Source organism: Euprymna scolopes, chromosome 33 (genome assembly GCF_053919585.1).
Source record: "Euprymna scolopes isolate OS-2025 chromosome 33, ASM5391958v1, whole genome shotgun sequence".
NCBI lineage: Eukaryota > Metazoa > Mollusca > Cephalopoda > Sepiida > Sepiolidae > Euprymna > Euprymna scolopes.
Window position 1 is genome coordinate 288,279 of NC_136514.1, and position 20,366 is coordinate 308,644.

Here is a 20,366-nt window from a genome sequence, read left to right on the forward strand (position 1 = left end):
TTTCCTGTTTTTTTTTTCTTTGGGTCTAACAATGTGTTTTATATAAAAATAAATAGTTTTTATATTTTTTTTATTGTTTTATCATGAAACAATAAAAAAATGAATGAAAGTTTTATGATACATTATTTATGACAAAATTATGTGATAAAATTTTTGATAAAATTTGTGAACAACATTCTAAGAATTTAAAAAATATATTAAAGAAAACTATTTATAGAAATGTAAAAAAAATATTTTTAAAGTTATTTTCATGCGAATATATTTGATATATTTAAAAAATATATATTTATACAAATGTAAAGTATGAAAGTTTAAATTACTTTTTGAAATAAAATATTTCCATATCATTCATAAGTATATTTTAAATATTAAAAAGAGTATATTTGTAGAAATGTAAAAAATAAAAAGTTTGTTATATTGCTTATTATTTCATAAAACAAGAAGTGTTTGCATATAGTTTTGTATTTCGTTTCATGCTTAGTGACTTCCGTTCCATATTTAGTTAAACGAAATTCACTTCCGACGTCATAGCTTTGGAAACTGAAATTTTTAGATTCAACACTTCAGGCCAGTTATGCACAGTCTTATCTGAATATTTTTTTTACAACAATTTATCGAGCTTTTAAAACAATGACCACTATGAATCTTTTTTATTTTTACATACATCATTATTATATTGTTTAAAAATGTTACTTTGATTGCATTTACTATAATTTGTTTAATTAAAAAGATAAAATAAAAAGAAAATATTTAAAATGTTGTTAAATTCCTTGACGTATGTTTGTATGGTTTATTTTATGCAACAAAAAAATGTTTCAGTCAGGCGAAATTTTAATATTATTATAGAATTTTTAACAAGCTCGTTTTTTAGGCAAAGGTGAATTATTCATTGGTATATTTTCTGACAAGTTATAGATTTTTCACAGAATTTTGTAAATATATGAGTGCAAAACACGCTTTGTTTTTCATTATGTTTTGATAAAAAAAACTATAATCATGGATCATGCGTAAGGTTTTTTTTCATTGTATGTTTTTATTTCATAAAAAAATATTTTTCATCAGAACTCATTATTTTATTGTATTATTTGGCATTTGAGTACTGCCATGAGGCAACTGTTTGGATTTCAGGATAAGAGAGCACACAACAGGAGCAGACAAGCGAACATCATATTTTATTGTTTATTCAGGCACCACCCTCTGTCAAAACAAATAAAGGAAATATTTAAAAATCAGAAAACAGGATGTTAAACCATTTTAGTGTAGCATACCATTTTGATCTATTTTTTGATTTCGTGCTTATTTTTTGAATATTTCTTTGCATATTTTCGCATATATTTTTTTTAATTTGTAGGACAGTTCATTTGTGGTGACTCTGTTGTTCCTTTCATTTTACTGATGTCGTAGATATGGGCGATTTGTTACATGGACAACAATTTATCCTGAATATAACTTGGCCCAGGTTTGTATTCAACCAACATGCGCAAAACAGGCTACATTATACCTGGAGAGGACATTATATCCTCGCTTTTAGTGGTGAATCTATTGAAATTAACAATGTAGACATAGTTGTTAATACTGTGAAAACTACAACAGTTGTTTCTCTTGAACCATATAAAGATTTGTTTCTCATTGTCTGTGTATGGGTTTATGATGGTGTGTTACTTTTCAATGATATAAGCTTTCTGAGTACACTAGAGTTACTTCCCATTGTTTATATATAAACGTGTGATAACATATTTTTTCTCTTCATGTCAAAATGTAAATACAGACAGTCTCTCTGTGTATGTGTTGAAACTAAAGCATGGCTATGTACTAATTCATTTCTCTTTTGTCATCGCCAATTTCACACACTTCCAGTGTGAATCTTATGTAAAACAAACGAGTCTTTTTTCTATTTAATTCATAATTAACCAACAGAATCAACATAGAGAATTGGAGTTACCGGTCATGAGCTACAACTGTAATAAGTGTAGCTGTCAATTTTTCCAAAGGTAGACTGTAATATTTGTGTCAGAAAACAAAAATAAAACTAAATCAGTATTAAAATTGTGACGTCAGACTATCTTGCCTGGACTTCTTAGGGGTTTCATAGCGTCAATCAATTAAGAAATACTGCATCAATTAATGAAGCTGAAAAGTTTTATGTGGGCATCATCATTGTACAAGTAACTCATCTGTTTGAGTCTACATCACATAAGAAGAATTCCAGATTCTTCTGACAGTAAAGAAGTTCTGCAAATAACACTAACAACAGCCTAATATAGGGGAACCAGGTAGAAACAGCACTGACCCTAACTCCTCACCCTCCATCTTTACACCACTGCTGACCCTGTTATACTCATCAGTATGTACATCCTAACTCTCTTCCACTGTGGACATCAGGGACTAAATTTCTTACAAACTCGCAGCCACAATCATTAATATTTCCAGTAAGGAGCAACTTGTTCTCTTGTGTGCAACATATTGAGGTAGTTATTTTTCTCACCCAACAAATTGTAGTGGGATTAATTATAACCCTTTAAATCGGGGTGAAACCTGCTTCTTGTTGTTTTGAGTTACACAATTAAAGAGAGCGTTGAGCAGCCAATTTTTGGTCTTAAGTACAGTTTGTTTTTTTACCACATAGATTCAGTCTCTTTAGTTTGTCCAATATTTAAAAATACTGTATATCGGTTTTCTGCATTTCAGTACAGACCAATTAGTCTTCTCTGTATCATAAGTTGCTTGAATCTGTGTTAAATAGAGAAATTGTGAACCACCTCAACAAAAACAACCTACTCAGTGACAGCAGTATGGTTTTCATTCCGAGAGATCTATGGCTTATGTACTGACTGTAATGTCACATAGGATCAGTGAATCTATTAATAGGGATTTCTTCTCAACACACAACAGCTCTTGACATATCAAAGGCATTTGATAGGATTTGGCATAAAGGTCTACACACATTCACAACTTTATATTTGTTACTTTTTCATAGAAAAAATTGTCATTATAAATACTTAATATTATTTAATTTTAAACATTTCTTTTTCTTGGTAAGTGCCACAATCCTTAAATTACCATCCACTTCATGAATACAAAGCAAAATCATCCCAATCTAGAAAAGTGGAGAAAAAAAATCAAGATTTAAAAAAAAATTATATTTTTCTTTACTTGGTGTTGCATGTGAATCTTAATGTTTTGTCTCCAGTGTTGACCACTGTAATTTTGTATTCTTTGATCAAAACTAAATATAAGAATAATGTGGATAATGTTGTTTTTAATATTATGATTACTTGTCTATTTATATATTTTTCAAAAATAAAATGATCTCTTATGCATTGGTCAATTATTTTAAATATAATTAAAAAAATATATTTTCATAAGCCAAAGCTGATCAATAATTTAATACTGAAATATTAAAAAATATTCAATATCTGATCATCTAAAAAAAAGTCAAATGTCTACTTAACTTTTTTCTGGAAAACGAAATTGAATTTCTGCATAAAATGAAGTTGTTATTTTAAGTTTAGTAAATATCCTAAAGTATGTTAATTTTTTGTTGTTTTTACAGATATTCCAGTTAGAAAAATGCACTTAAATGGATGGTGATTTGTAATAGAAATGTGAAGTGGAAAACATCGAAAATTAAATATTCTCAAAGTTGTTGCTGTAAAATCGAAATTAATTGTATTTGTTAATACTTGAAGATATAGATAACATCTATTCAACATTTACTGTTGAGAAGTGAGTGATATTGTCTAAAAATTCTATAAACAACTTCCCCTACTCTTTCTCTGTGCCTAAATCTGCTTAAATCTAAATGCAGATTCCATGTACAAAGCTTCTTTCCAAGAACTGCCCATCTGTGGAACACCGCTGTCCTGCTTCTCAGTTGAATATAATAAGGTAGCCTTCAAATCCAATGTAAACGAGTTCTTGTTTAGCCGTCCCCATAAATAATCTAATTCTATCCAATTTACACTATTATCAATTACTATGCTACCAACTTACATTCATTAATCCTTATCCTCAAGTAGCTTCCAGGCCTTGATAAGTGGTGACTCCCAAGTCCAAAAAAAAAATTGATTAAATGTTTTCATACTAATATTTTCCAGATAAATGACAGCTGTGTTGTTTGGCTATATTCTAATGAAGTTTATGTATATAAATTCCATTTGAAACAATCATATTCTATATTATTTTGCACATATAAATAAACATTACATTGTAGGAAAACAATAAGTTTTAAGAATTCATACATGCACTGGTATATCAAACCTGTTTCAGAGAAGATATCCTAGAAAACAATGAGAATAGACACCGGGGATAAGCCGTATGCTTGTGAAATATGTGATAAATCCTTTTACAAGCAATGGAATTTAAAGAGACATATCGGAATCCATAGTGGAGAGAAACCATATCCTTGTGACGTATGTGAGAATTCTTTTACACAGAAATCATCCTTAAAGAGACATATGAGAATGCACACTGGAGAAAAACCATATTCTTGCGAAATTTGTGGTGAATCATTTGCCAATAATTTAAACGATCATATTCGAACTCACACTGGTGAGAAACCATATTCTTGTGATGTTTGTGGGAATTCCTTTATGCAGAAATCATCGCTGCAAACCCATATCAGAGTACACACTGGAGAAAAGCCATATTCTTGTGAATTGTGTGGCCAATCATTTTCACACCAAAAAACTTTGAATGGCCATATCCGTACTCATACTGGAGAAAAACCATATTCTTGTGAGGTGTGCATGGCTTCATTTACGCAAAGGTCAACCTTGCAAACACATATTAGAATACACACTGGAGAAAAGCCTTATGCTTGTGGGTTTTGTGGAAAATCATTTTCTATTCAAAAGACTTTAAATAGACATATGCGACTTCATAGTGGAGAGAAGCATTATTCTTGAGAAGTCATCCTTTAAAAAAGATATGAGAATACACATTGATGGGCTTAATAGAGCTGAACGGGAAAAGAGAACAAAATATCAGGAGCTAAAAAATAATCTAAAAATGACATGGTCCCTGAAAGAAATCAGCATTGTACCAGTTGTGATAGGAGCAACTGGCCTAATGAAAAAAAATCTTAAGAAATACTTGGAAACAATCCTTGGAAGACCAAGCGGGCATGAAATACATATAGCAGCCATAAAGGGAACAATGTCTATTCTTAAAAGAACCCTTGAATATAAATTCAGATCATAATGAAATCAAGTGTTAGTTCCAATACGGAACTCTTTGATCTCTTAAAATTAACTAAAGCAAAATTATTTTAAAAAGTGAGAGAAGTAGTATACTTGAGAAGCTATTCTTTTAAAAATCATATGAAAATGCACACATATGCATCAGGGTTAAAACTATCTTGGAAAGAAATTTATATTATTACCTTGAAAATGTCTTGAAAAATTTATGTTTAGAAAAGAATTATGTTTAAATATTTAAAATAAAATCAAAATAAATACTGGTAAAATATTTTTTAAAATATTAATTAAAATACTATCAAAATATCTTTAACTAGTTTTTAATTAATAAATTTAATTAAAATAGTATTAATAATACTAGTAATTTAAGAGTATTTTAATTATTAAATCATATGTAATAATATTTTAATTAATAAATTTAATTAAACCCAGAATCAAATACATTTTCTGAAATTACATTGTATTATTATTTCCTGTATTGTAGATACAAGAGGTCTGTTCCTTTATCACAAAACTCCAATGTTATCTGTATACTTTATGGATGTAGCCAAAGATAAATTCAAAATTTAAAAAAACACACCCAGTGTAGACCGATCTGAAATGAGAAAAAAACAATTAATTGCACTTGCTTGGACAAATATAAGTGGATCAAGTAATGTAAATATGATTGTCAGCAGGCATAGTGTTGTGTATGTCAAATGGTACGCACTAAACACAAAATGAATGAATACACATGCCAGGGTTCTGCACTAAACTTGAAAAGTTATAATTTTTTCTGAAAACATCAAATTCAACTGACAACCCTTAATCAACATGTGAAATTCAAACCCTACCACAAACTCGTACTTCAGATATAAGCTAGACACCAAAGTCTGCTTTGGATTTTGCTTCATAGAAAGGGCTTCAAATAGAGATTTTGTGGACATTGAAAACTGAATTGACCCTGCATTGTCATTGTATCTGTCAAATGAACATATTGACAGATATTTCAGTCGATGTTCCCTGACAGTGCAAATTCTAGTAAATTTGTGCATAAGAAAGGAAAATAGCATGTGTGTGTGTGTGTGTTTAGACTTGCAGCCTATTTTTTGAAAACAGATAAGGGTCAAATAAAAGTAAATAACCATGGGTTATTCAACGGAGGGAGTAAAAAGAGTCAGAGAAAAAATGGATATCAACTTGAGATATTGAATCCCAGAAAACAATGTTGTAACAACCGTCTTTGGATCACAGTTTCTAGGTAAGCTAATTTTATTTTTTCAAACGTTTATAAGGTAAATGTGTCATTATTGCAAACTACATTTATAATAATTTTGAGATATGAACACAAAATAAATTACATGAAAATAAAAATATCAATCCAAATTATTTAATTTTGTAATTTCAAATGAATTTTATTGGTAGATATTTAAACTCTTGTTCAATCTTTGATCGTTTTTCGTTTAAAAGAGATTAATTCAACTGACATGCATACAAAAAGCAACGAATGTAGTAGTAATAGCAATCAAAGCCCCTCACATTTGAGTTTGCAAAAAGTGACAAAAACACACACTTATAATATCTTCTTCAAAATATCGATGGTTTAAAGTTCAATTTTTATTGATTTTTAATTACAATATTTAAAAAAATTGTAAATGAAAGATGTTATTTTCTTTAAATATTATTTATAAAAAATTCATTTAAATTTTCCAAGTTTTGGCTCATAAATAAAATTTTACTCAAATTTTGACTATATTTTTCCTTGTTATTTTGTCCATCCATGTGTAACAGTCATCCAATCTCTTACAAATGCGCTGAAGAAGAGACTGGATGGTTGTTACACACGGATGCTCAGGATAGCCCTCTAATACATCATGGAGGATCCACGCAAGAAACCAACAGCTTTAAGGTGACCTACCACCAGTATCACTGAAAGTACAGCAGAGAAGGATGAGAATAGCCAGTCACTGCATAAGACACAGTTAAGAGGAATCCAGTGTTTCATCCTTTCAGGAATCATCAGTGCAGTGTGTCATGATTAACACTGGTCGATAGATTCGAATCCGGCAACAGAATCTACCTCTGGCTTCATTAGCAAGGACCTAATCCATTTGGCCACCGTTAACTGTGAGAAATACTGTTGAAATTTAAACGTTTATTTTTTAAATGTTTTTTAACATCTGTCAGAGTGATCTAATTATTATATGATGATCTGTGCATAAGAACTAAATTGACCGACTCTATTTCAACTGAAAATGTCCAACGATAAGAAACAAGTTTCTTAAAGGGGCTAATATAATTATTTACTATAATAATTATTAAATACCAATAGACACTAGTGTTTCATCCTTTCGGGACTCATCAGTGCAGCATGTCATGATTAACATTATATATATATATATATATATATATATATATATATATATATATATATATATATATATATATATATATATATGATTATTAGTAGTGACACTTGATGTTGCTCAGGATTATATGAGAATCAACAAATGTTCCATGCTACCAGACTTTTATTGTCATTACAATCAGTGAAAATTGTGCATTTTTCAATCAAAGCGATTGACTGCCTGCTCATGGAATGGTAGAAAGCTTCACATGCTTAGTCCACAATGCATTGTAGTCTATATTGCACTGTAAAGAACATATTGTTGATTTTATAAAATATTTTTTATATATAGCAGCTTGAATTAAAGTTTAAAATGCAAGTCAAGTATCATGTTTCCATTGTACTTTAAACAGAAACATTCATTCCAAACGCTCCACCTGCCTTATTAAAGAATTAATTCTTGATTTTATAAATTATTTTTACATAATGGCTGAACTAAATGTTAAAATATTAGAGTCAAGTATCATGATTTCATTATACTCTAAACAGAAACATTAATTTGGAATATATCCTGGTTATCAAAGAACCTACTGTTGATTTTATTCATTGAGCCTTTCTGCTTGTGCAGTGATAAAACTTTTAAAATGCACTTGAGATGTTAGGCTGTATAAATATGTTTACTTGGGTGAAAATCAGACTTCCTTTTTTAATCAGATATATATATATATATATATATATATATATATATATATATAATATTTACGTTTAAAAATATTTTTGGAATTATTAAAAAATCAAGATATCAAAAAAGATTACATACGCACAAACACACACAAAGTTACTTTATATATATCCATATATATATATATATATATATATATATATATATATATATATATATATATATATATATATATATTATTTATGTTTATTTTTAAATATTTATAGAATTATTAAAAATTCATCAAAATATCAAAAACAATTACATGCTATACATTTACAAAAATAAACGTTAAAAAGTTTATGGATATTCTTTTCTTATTAACTTAAGTTTTTCATTAGTGTCTGATAATCATTCTATCACTGTCTAGTTCGACGTTTGGTTTACATTACTGCAGATTAGAATGAGTTAAACTTCATGATTGCTAAAAATTATAATTTAGATACGTTTTTTTACAGATGAAACTCGATACTTGAAGGCAGATTTGACCAATCACAAGAGTTGGCCAATCACAATGGAAACTGCACATTGGCAATGTTTTAACAGCACACATACTTCAGAACAGGTCATCATCAAACCTTAACCAGAGGAGGAGGTCCGAGAACTAGGCATCACCTACAGAAACAAAGCAGCTGACCACGGAATCACATGCCAGTGGATCCTGCAGACCTACCCCAAGCCAAGAAGATTATGAAGATGTATAATTGTCCCACAGAGACTAGATCCATAAATCTCCCCAAACCTTACACAAATTATTCTTGTTATATATTCTCCCATTAACAAAAATAAAAGTAAAATAAAATTTTGTTAAGTAATTAGATGAGTTAAATCGCAATTGAAAAAGGGAGATGCTGTGATAGTTATATCCCTTTCTTATAACTCTGAAGTTGAGAAGAGTTATTGCTGTTAGTTTTTATCATACTTTTTGTAATGGTGCCTCTGAAATAAAGCATGTCTTCACCTAGCTCTGATTTTATCCATTTCTTACTGTAGCCATCCTACATGATGAACTCCATAGCGTAACAGCTTGAAATGGTTTAATTTTAAATCTTTCTCATCTATCTGTTGATAGCTCAAGTAGTAGGGAATGCGGCTGAAGCACTAAATGTTTTGATTTTGGTTATATTTATGTACTTTTCTAATATATTTAAGCGTATTTTACAAATGGGCAAGACTGTGCAGCCCCCCTCCTTTAGTTATTAATTAACCAAGCAAACAATCAATTGAAAACGAATTTCTCAAAGTAAAATTCAAATCAAACAAAAAGTATTTGACGAATGTGAAAGTTAAATTAAAAACAGTTTATTGTAAAGGGAAGGGTGAAATGGCCTTTACAAAACTCAACCTCTTACATTTTCTTTAATACAAAAATGTGCTGTCTCTGACACTTGCATACAGTAATGGTGTTAGATGTGGTGAAATGATGTCTATTATTACAAGCATAATCAGAGATGAGACATTGGAATCTACCAGTGACTCATTATGTGTCAGTTATGATTGGTGGTTCCACTGACAGCTGTGTCATGAATGGCAAAAAAAAAAAAACTTGTTGAAGTTATTGCCATTGATCGTTATTTCTGCTACTAAATCTACTCTTTTAAAAGTGAGGATCAGTGATAATGAAATATCAATAATGTTTGAGTTTTGTGCAGATGGAGTATATGTGAATATGAGACAGACGAACAGTGTGTGCCACTATTAAAGCAGGAAGTTCTCAATATCGGGCATTTTCACTGAATGAAAGAGAGGCTTGAATTAACCCAATTGAAGCTACAAAAGCAGACTCTAATTATGCAGCCTGCCAATGACTCAACATTTAGTATGGAAGACGTAATACTTCAGTCTAAATGATAAGAAAGAACTCAAGATCATTAGAGGACTAGACGCAAGAATCTGCTCACCAGGGTCAGTGAAATGTACTAGATGGGTTCCTCATATAGACAGTCTAATAATCGTCTTTCTCTAATCAAAAAAAGATGGACATTTGGCTGAGAATCATGGTCAATAGGCAGCACTGAACACTCAAATGGTAAGTCTTGTAGTAACATCATCAACTGCAGAGATTGATAATACAGCTAAAAAATACACAAGTAATTGAACGATCTTGTATTCACTGCATTTTGCCATTTCAAATTAAATCTATTTGGTGAGCTAGCTTTTCTCAGTCTAAAACTACAAGCAAACAATCTGATTCTTCCTGTAGCAGTTGCAGCAATTAAAGATTATATGAAAAATGTGTCAAATATTAAGAATACATTTCTGTGCATTTGAAGAACAAGAGTCTCAAAATTTGCAGGGTAATCGCAAAAGGAATTGAAATGACGGAAAATTCTGTTTGTGAGGCCAAATAAAAAAGAAGTGTGTTGAATCTACAGTACATTACAATCTCGGGTCAAGGTTTCAAAATCTGTTTTGAATAAACACATGTGTAGATGCTTAAGGTGTGGTGAAAAGCTTCATTAATGTGTTCAATCGTGACATGGCCAGAGTACAATTTTTGGAAATCATGAAATAGACATTATATATGGCAGGCTCGGAAAACCTCTTGTAGCTACAGGATGTAATATAGACGTTGACCAGATAGAATGGGGACATGAAATTCATTGTTGAAAATACTTTTATCTGCGTAAAATCCTGACTACAAGGCTGACTAATCCAATGTACTTTATCTCCATAGAGGATAAAAGAATCTTTTAAGATAATAAAGAGTGACGTATGGAGCAGCTTGTCTGTAGAAACTGTCAGACTTAATCTTGCTTTCTTCAGAAAGTTCAGATCTGGCTGAATTCAACCCAGAGAAATCCATTGAAAAGTGGATGGCAAACGGCAGAGAAAATCATTGCTGAAGGAGGCAGAACAGTGTGACTGGCGTGCTAACATTGTCTCTGGATCGAAAGTGTGAGGACAATGTAGTATTGTTTAAAAACAAAGTTACAACCTATTTGTACAATTCAAATTGAGTAAATGTTAAAGGTGGACTGGAAAATGGATAAAAAAAGATAAATACAATTCAATATTGGGTAAATGGACTTATACATTTGAAAAGATAAAATTTTTGTTTTTTTAAGCATTTTTAAAGCGGTGGTATGACACAAGTTCCTTTCCCTGGATAATGGATCATTATCAGTTACCAAAGAAACAATGTGTTAGACAGACCTGTTAAAGGTACTTGCAGATGTCTGTGAATGTATCTGCAAGGGCTGTCGGAATGATGAGTGCAAGTGGGTCTGCAAGATTGGTAAGAAAAGTTGGTGGTATACGGGTTTCTGCACAGTTGATTGAAAGTGATCAGGAAGTGCAAGTGGGTCGGCACGATTGTTCGTTTGTAAGTTGAAAGTGATGAGTGAGTGCAAGTGAGTCTACACTTGTTGATTGTCGTCCATGTTGTAGAATGAATTGTCAAAATTGGACTACACTATAGTCAAAGTTAATTGCACAAGGTTTGAAAGTAAGTCTGCAACACTTAGTACAAGTGGGTCTGTACTGATATTGGGGTGTATCGTTCGAGTTGATTGGGTACCCTGTGTGCTGATTGAATCATTGAATGTCCAGTTGTTGAGATTTTTAGTGTGTTTGTGTGTTACAGCTTAACTCATTTTGAACTGGTGCAATTTCTTCCATTGTGGTTGTTGATGATGTCTATACATTTTATGTGCTTGATGAATATCTGTACGGGTTGAGAGAGTTAGTAGGCTTTCAAAGGAATTATATATGCTTGCTGAGTTTGACTTTTTACATCCCGCATGATGCCAAGAGCTCGGTGTTGGTTCTGGCCTAAGTTTGGTGAGATGTTCATTAGTTGGTCAAGTCTGGATGGAATGTCATCTGCGTGGATTATGGGATGATTGTTTGGGCGGAGTACAATGTGGTACTCCCCACCAAAGTTATCAATCTAATCAAACTGATCCAGATAAGCTTCCATTAGTTCTCTTGTAGATTTTATTGTGGTGTTTGCTGGAAGATCAGCTTGGGTACATTTTATTCTTTGTATGGAACAGTGTAGGGTACCTAAATTTGGATTATGAATGGAGGGTAATCCTAATATGGTAGGTCCATTGGATGTTATCACATAGAATTTTACGGATCTTCATATACCTTTGTAGGCACATTTTATTTTAATGGACCCATGCTGCGGGATATTAGAACCATTGTATGCTGTAAGAATTGCTGTTTCTTTGTGTGGTGCCTGAACATAGGTGTCCATTTTTGTCCACACATTCTGGAAACATTTGTTGGAATGTACGCAAGAGGAGTGTATTTCCTTCTGCTCCTGTGTACAGTTTACTCTTTGAATCTTTATTTAATCTTCATGAATACCCTCCCTGTTTGGGAGTGCAACATCCAGTTTGGCGAATGCTTCTGTCCAAGATATTTTTTCTCCATGTCCATGCACGGAATAGAAAGATATTCTCTCAAAGTCACTAGCCATTTTGTCTTGCATGTTTATGCAGCTCTGCCAGTTTCTTACTGTTTCTCGTACTGGTCCCAATTTTTTATGCTTGGTCAGTGTGTTTGTTTGTGTCTGCCTATTAGTGTTCTTGGCTTTTTAGGTCCGGCACATTTTGGCACAGTGGTTTTTCTGACCAGATGCTGAACAAATGCTGCCTCCAGCAAAACAATTTCCTTGCTTATGTTGGATTCCACACCTACTACAGACGTCCGCATTCTCAGTTTTATGCCTAATTGTATTTATTTGGCTTTCACATTTGCCCTGAATCTTGCCCATCTTTTTCATGTATTCAACTGAAGCCTCATAGCTTCTGCACATATTCAGCACTTGTTGCATCAACATGGTCTTGTTTTTGCTCAGCAGTTGCTTTTGTAATTCTGGGAATTTAGTCCCCACAATTATTTGGTCGATAATGAGCTCTTCAAGTTCAAGTTCATCCCTGAATTTGCATTTTTGTGCCTGCAGCGTGCACCTCGCGAGAAAATCATTGATATTTTCTGTATCAGTCTGCAAGTACTTTTGCAAGCAGAAATGTGCAATTCTAAAATGCCCGGTTCAGGGATGTAAGCCTGGGGGAATGGGATTTGTTCTCTGTTGTCTTCATCATTTTGTTTTCTGAAACAAACAGATATGAAATGCCCCCATCTCTGGCAATAGGTACACTGGCTCTGGAAGACCAGACAGGACATTGATCCCCATTTATGTGGGTATTCTCCATTGCAATTCATGCACTGTTTCTTTTGGGGAGGTCACATAGCTGCCACTATTCATATGTGACTTTGTTTGCTAGTGCAGTGGTAGTAGCTCTTGTAGCAATGTAAGCGTTTTCTAGTTGTTCCAGGTGTATCATCATGTTTTCAAGTGCTCTCGCATAATTCATTAGTTCATGTGACGTCATGTTTGAGTTCATAAGTCCTTTGTGACAAACTTTTTCCGACAGACAGCCTTTTATTAGCTGTGAATTTAGTTTGGCGCCTGTATTTGCAAAGTGACACACAGCTGCTGCCTCTTTCAGTTTCCAATAAAACTCCTCTATGTAAGGAATGGTCTGTTTCATTTTATGAAATACGAATCTATTGTATTCCGTATTGTTTTGTGGATTGAAGTGACTCTGCACAGCTTAGACAACTTTATCGAAATGCGTTTCATTCTCTCCTGGTAGGGGTTTTTCAAGCAGTAGTTCATTGATAAGGCCGTTCATATCTTCGCCCACAAAAGTTAGCAGAATCGCCTTTTGTCTTTTATCATCAGCTATGTTATAGGTAGGATTAAAGGCTATTCCTCCTCATGGGTTTTGCCCCATTGAAGGAGGAACATGCTTTCATGTTATGCAATGTAAATTGGAGGATATAGTCCCTCTGGCGAATCTCTCTGGGAGAATATTTGTCCGAGAAGACTGCAAGGCGCCTAACAGAGGTTTGTGGTCCGTGAGGATGTGGAACTGCTGACCTTCCAGGAGTTGATGAAAATGATGTATTTCAGAGAATGCAACTAATAACTCTGAAAAATGTGTCATCACGTTTTTCTGTCTCTCCAGTCCATATCACATTTTTGTTGTAGGACCGCTCCAATACCAATTGCAGATGCATCCACTGCAAGGCACAGTTCATGGTTGAGTTGGATGTGAGACAGTTTAACGGTCTTCTACAACATAGACTTCATCTTGTTGAATTCTCCTACTGCATGCTCTGAAAGTGCAATGTCAGTTCTTCACATTTGTTAGCAAGTTTGTTGATGGCAAAAGTACTTGTGCACAGTGCGGAAGAAACCTATGATAGAAGTTTACTAACCTTAAGAATTGGTGTTGGTGTTTCATAGTAGCAGGAATAGGAAAATCCTGAATGAACTTGACTATTCTCTCACCTCGGCGATAAAATTACTGCCACATGACAAAACTTATCTGCCTACTCGGATATCGATCTCTGCCTAAAATATAGATCTAATTGCGCGAAAACCAAGGCAAAGTGCATAAAGCCAGACATTAACTTTCAAACATGCTGGCAGGTGGCGCACACGTCTGTCAAGTGAGGTATGGAAACACAAAATGGAAATGCTGAGCTTCAAAACGATTCCAATCTCTTGAAAATCCGTCGCCTCTGTTGAAAGTTTTAGACATAAAGACATACATACATACATTTAAACATGCAGGTGAGATTTATATAATAGATAATAGATTAGGCATTTTATTGAAAACAATTTTTATTTGCAAAACAAGAACGGAAAAAAAACGGACGAAAATATAATGGAAGTTTTTGGGTTTTTTAAGCTTTTTTTTTACATGGAGGTCACCACTTATCAAGGCCCGAAGGCCACTCAGGGATAAGGGTTATTGCGTGTACAGTGATCAATGAGATAGTATTGTAGTAATCATTAGTATTGGGGGTTTTGATAGAGTGTCTTACTTAAGGGGACGGTTTGTCAGGAGTTTGTTTCATTATCTTTACATGCGGATTCCCATTAATGAAAACAACACAACGCGTACACTTGGTTTACTGCCATCTTATTTCATTCTCGCAGCATTATCTACAATACAGGTCTGTCACTGCCAAGGGACGTTACTCTAGCAGTATAACCTGAGATTAGTTCCTCATGCAACATCTTACCCCTTTTAAGAACAACAACAAAGAAAAAAGATCCACTAACAAAAACACAAAATAACTAAAATACAAAAACAAAACAATGCGTTGTGCTTGTGCCCTAGGCTTTCACTGGGCTGACTACCCTCCGGCCTAACAGAGATTATTCTGCCTTTTTCACTTGGACTCAATTAGTTCGTATACTCTTTGAATCTAGCCGGATTCCTTACTAGTCTCCCTGAACATGTCATCCTCATTCCTTTAGTATTTTGGTTGGCTGGGGATGGTGTCGCCGGCCTCATTCCTTCTCTTATATTACTTTTGAGCTGAGATGTTTGCGAATTACAAACCCCTTCTGTACTTGGCAGTTCAGTTATTGGTGCCTCCTCGCTAGGCCTTTGGTATGACTGAGGGATCAATGATGGTGATGGGAGTGCTTCTGCTGTTTTTTAAAATCCACCCTATTATGTCGGAGCAACTCCCCATCAACTTTGACATGGTATGACCTCTCATCCAGTCTCTGCCACACAACTGCCTTCTTCCACTCTCGCTGACCTTTTATGTGTGGTTTAATACATACCACATCTCCATGTTGCACTGGCTGAAGTGGTTTTACTTTCCAGTTGTAATAATGCTTTTGCTTTCTGCTGTCCCACTTAACTGTTTTGCTAAGATTTTTGTGTAGTTCTGGTTTGAGTAGGTCCTCTCTGGTTGGAAGAAGTGTCTTTGTTCTTCTTGATATTAGCTTCTGCGCAGGTGATAAGTTACCCTTGGCTGGCGTATTCCTGTGATCCAGCATCGCTAGGTATGGATCAGCCTTATCTTCCATTGATTTCCGGAAAAGGTCCTTTGCCATCTTTACAGCAGATTCTACTTTTCCATTTGCCTTGCTATTGTAAGGACTGACGGGTGTATGTGCAAAACACCACTTTCTTGCAAAGGTAGAAAATTCTTGACAACTAAACTGGGGTCCATTATCAGTGACCACCTGATCTGGTATCCCATGTCGTGCAAAATGGTGCTTAAGCTTAGTGATCACCGTTCTAGCTTGGGAGATGATCAATTTCCCAGATATATAATCAACGGTGCAGAGATAGTCCCTATCTGCAAAACTAAAGAGATCTACTCCTACTTTTGCCCAGGGTCTCTCTGGAATTTCATGAACCAGTAACGGCTCTGCAGAATTGGCTACCTCATATTTCCTGCACGTTGGACATTTTGAGACAAAGTCTCTGATGTCACTATTCATATTTGGCCAGTACAAGCATACTCTTGCTCTTCTGCAGCATCTTTTGACCCCTAGGTGGGTGGAATGCAATTTTTCTTTTAACACTGCTTGCTGTGTTGTTGGTACTACTACTCGTTTTCCTCTGAATATTAATCCATCTTTTACCGTCATTTTATTCCGCATGCTGAAATATGGTCTCTCTTCTGGGTCAAGATCTACTTTGTCTTCTGGCCATTCTTCCACAATTACTTGCTGTAACATCTGCATACATCTGTCTTCTTTTGTGACTGAGCGCAATTTAAGCAACCTTCCCTCTGTTACTGGAATATATTGTTTCCTGGACATCATCATCATCATCATCGACACATTCATTGCTCACTCCATGAATGTATGACCTTGATAATGTGTCTGCTAGGAACATCTTACCAGGATGGTATAGAACAATCACATTGTAAACTTGCAACCGCATTAACATATTTTGCAGTCGCTTTGGGTATTTCCCCAATTCCTTTTTCATTATTGCTTTTAATGGTTTATGATCAGTCAGTACTGTAACCTGTTGACCAAATGTGTATTGGTGAAACCGTTCATAGGCATAAACCACCACCAATAGTTCTTTCTCAATCTGTGCATATCGGGTTTCTGTGTCTGTACGCGCTCGGCTAATATATGCTAAGGGTTGACCTTCTTGTAGCAATGCAGTCCCCATTCCTTTCTCACTTGCATCACATTGAATGACCAATGGTTTGTTGGGGTCATAGTATCTCAATACTGGTGCTTCACTCACCAACTTTTTGATTTTCTCAAAAGCTTCTTCATGGATCTGAGACCACGTCCATGGCACATCTGGCTTTGTTAAGTTGCGAATTGGAGCCATCACATCAGAGATGTGGGGCAGAAAATTTGCCAAATAATTCACAAATCCTCCCAATCGTTTCACTCCCTTAATGTCTATTGGCCGTGGCATATCTTTTATGGCTTTTATTTTCTCAGGATCTGGAAGTAAACCCTCACTGGTTATCCTGTGACCCAGGAATGATACAGATGTTTGCCATAAATTCATTTTCTCAGCATTCAATCGCATCCCACGATCATGACATCTTTGCAACAGCCTTCTGAGTTTTCTATCATGGTCCTCTGTTGCTTCTTCCATCGATTTACCAATCCCCCCGGCCGTCTGCTTTGTTGATGATTCCTTTCAAATCGGCCACATTATTATATAGTTCTCTATGAAATATTTCCGGGGCTGGAGCAATTCCAAATGGTAAAACCTTCCATCAAAATCAACCATATGGATTGGCAACAGTGGTCAAGCGACTGCTGGCTTCATCTAACTTCAGGTGCCAAAATCCATCCCTTAGATCAAGAGTTGAGAAAAATTTGCTACCAGCAAGTTCTGGGAGGAGATCGTCCAGTACCGGTAACTGAAAATGCTCCCGTTATTTAATGGTCTGGATTCAATACATATCCATAACTTTCCATTTTTTTTGATTAACTGTGATAAGGCACTTATCGATGGTGTTGGCTCATTCACTGTTTCAATTACCTTCTTTTTGACAAGTCTTTCTAATTTGGCTTTCACTTTTACCTTGATAGCCACTGGTATTCTTCGAGCCGCTGCAACATGTGGTGTTATGTTGGAGTTCACCTCCAGATGAACCTCTCCAGGTAACGTACCCAATTCTTCCTGGAATACATCCTGAAATTTGGATATGATGCTCTTTGGGTGCTGGCTGCTGTCTTTTTGAGATATGTTTGCAACCCTCTTAAATTTGTCATTGTTCACACTAATGAGTGCCATTTGCTGGATGGCATTCGCTCCAAGTAGTGGACGGAAGTCTTCCTTTACAATGACAAACTTCACTGCATACTTGAGCCCAGTTTTTGGGTTTATCATTTTTATCCGACATTCTCCTAATGGTTTCATTTGTGACCCGTTCCACATAAGGGTCTTATTGGACTGCTCAAGTGTTTTTTCCCGCCACATGTTTCTCGTTAAGGATGTTCACTGAGGCTCCACTATCTAGCTGAAAAACAACCAGCTATCCTTTGACCATCAATTCTGCCTTTATCACTTCAGGTCTGATGGAATTGATTCCTTCTTTCATGGTCACACTGTCCATAGTCTGAACCATCATTACTGCTATCGCTATCATCTTGTTTCCCAACAAACCGAATATTCTTTTTTCTTGATTTGCATCTTTTTTGTAAAGTGGTGCTTTCCATTGCATTTGAAACACGTCTTCCCAAAAGCTGGACAAAACTCTTTTCCAGGTTCATGTCGCAATGCACACGCCCTACACTCTCTGTTACTTCTGTGGTTGTTGGCCTTCCCTTAGGTTTCAAGTCCACTCTGTTAACTGCCTTGGGTCTCAGAATTCTAGACTGTAGCGTTGCATTTTTCGATAGTTTGCATATGTCTATGCATCTCTGTAAGTCCAGCTGTCTCATTTTAAACAGTTCCGCTTGGGTGTGGGGGTTCTATACTCCAAGAATTATCTGGTCTCGTAGTATGGAAGAGACGCAATTCTCACAGAAATTGCATGTCTTTATCAACGTATGGAGTGCCGTGATAAATGCTTCCACTGTTTCACCTTCTCCCTGTTTTCTTGTGTGGAAGATATATCGTTCGTATGTCTCATTAATTTCTCCAATGGCATACTTATCGAACGCTTGGAGAATTTCATTGGGTGTACTCTCTTCTTCTGGAGTCCGAAATTGAAACCCATAATATACTTTTTTAACGCTTCATCTCCAAGTGTAATCAGCAACATTGCCGTTTGATATGGTACTGGTTGTCTCGCTAGATACGTGATGATAGCATAGTTATTCCATCTTAATTTACAGCTTCCAGTTCTCTGACAGATTATTTTCCATACACAGGGGTTGTGGGGGTTGTATCCCCCCCACTGGTCTATTTATCTCTTCCATGTTAAGTTCGGACACTTTTTCTTTTTCAATACAATCTTGTGTTTTACGGCCGATTAAATTGGTTTAAACTTCTTTTTTCATATTATTTAAACGCAAATAAATCACAATGACCAGATAAAGCAAAACAAACTTTTGTGTGTGTGTGTGTGTGTGTGTGTGCGCGCAATGTAAAACAATAAATCAAACATTACTTATCTTCGTTAATTTTTCTTACAATACATTAGGCACCGCCAAAAATGGCCGCAAAATCAAGTTGTTTTTGTTTTTTAAAACGAAATTACATTTATTAAAATCCATTATTTCTGAGTAACTTTTTTTCCCCAGAAAGATAAAACCCTGAATTTGATCATATAGAAAACAGAATAATGTAAAACTTTTTCTACTATTTTTAATTAAATTTTAAATGTTAAATTTTCCCCAAAAGTTAACAATTGACATCTTTTGTCTTGCACAAAAAACGTACATAAATATTTAAAAAAAAAAAAGGTTTTTGAAATAATTAATTTATTTATTTATTGTCTAACTAAGATTTAGGATGATTTTCTAAGAGAATATGCAAAAATATTATAATATAAGTACCTGGATTTCAAATAATTCCACTTTTTCATATAGGTAACTAGTTATTTCGCATCGATCTAGAGTCTAGATCGACACTGTTTACGTTTGCGTTTGATAAGAAGCAAACTATGGAAGACTAAACAGGCCAAAAAAACTTATTTTTTTAGTGACGAAAATTTCAATGTATTATTAAGCTGAGGCTGGCCAGTACCAGATGGGTGACCATTTGTATGAGTTTGGTTTTTAATGTGTATGTGTGTGGGGGGCCAGGCTCCCCAAAATGGGGGGGGGGCAATTTAAAGCAGAATAAAAAAAAAATATTTCAGCGCGTTTGGTCCACCGTAATCGAAAGGCGGCAAACGTTTTCAAACGGGATCG

At 34.5% G+C, this 20,366-nt stretch overlaps 1 protein-coding gene across 1 annotated transcript in view; it reads left to right on the top strand.

Annotated features, from left to right (window-relative positions):
• The window catches only part of LOC145257980 (uncharacterized), a 55,305-nt gene that overhangs the window by 1,573 nt on the left and 33,366 nt on the right, over positions 1–20,366 (top strand). The window contains exons 2-4 of the mRNA XM_080115704.1: positions 1,352–1,459; positions 3,554–4,905; positions 5,683–5,691. Coding sequence (XP_079971830.1) covers positions 4,290–4,905; positions 5,683–5,691 — 625 coding nt within the window. The 5' untranslated portion in view covers positions 1,352–1,459; positions 3,554–4,289. The remainder of the gene's footprint in view (positions 1–1,351; positions 1,460–3,553; positions 4,906–5,682; positions 5,692–20,366) is intronic.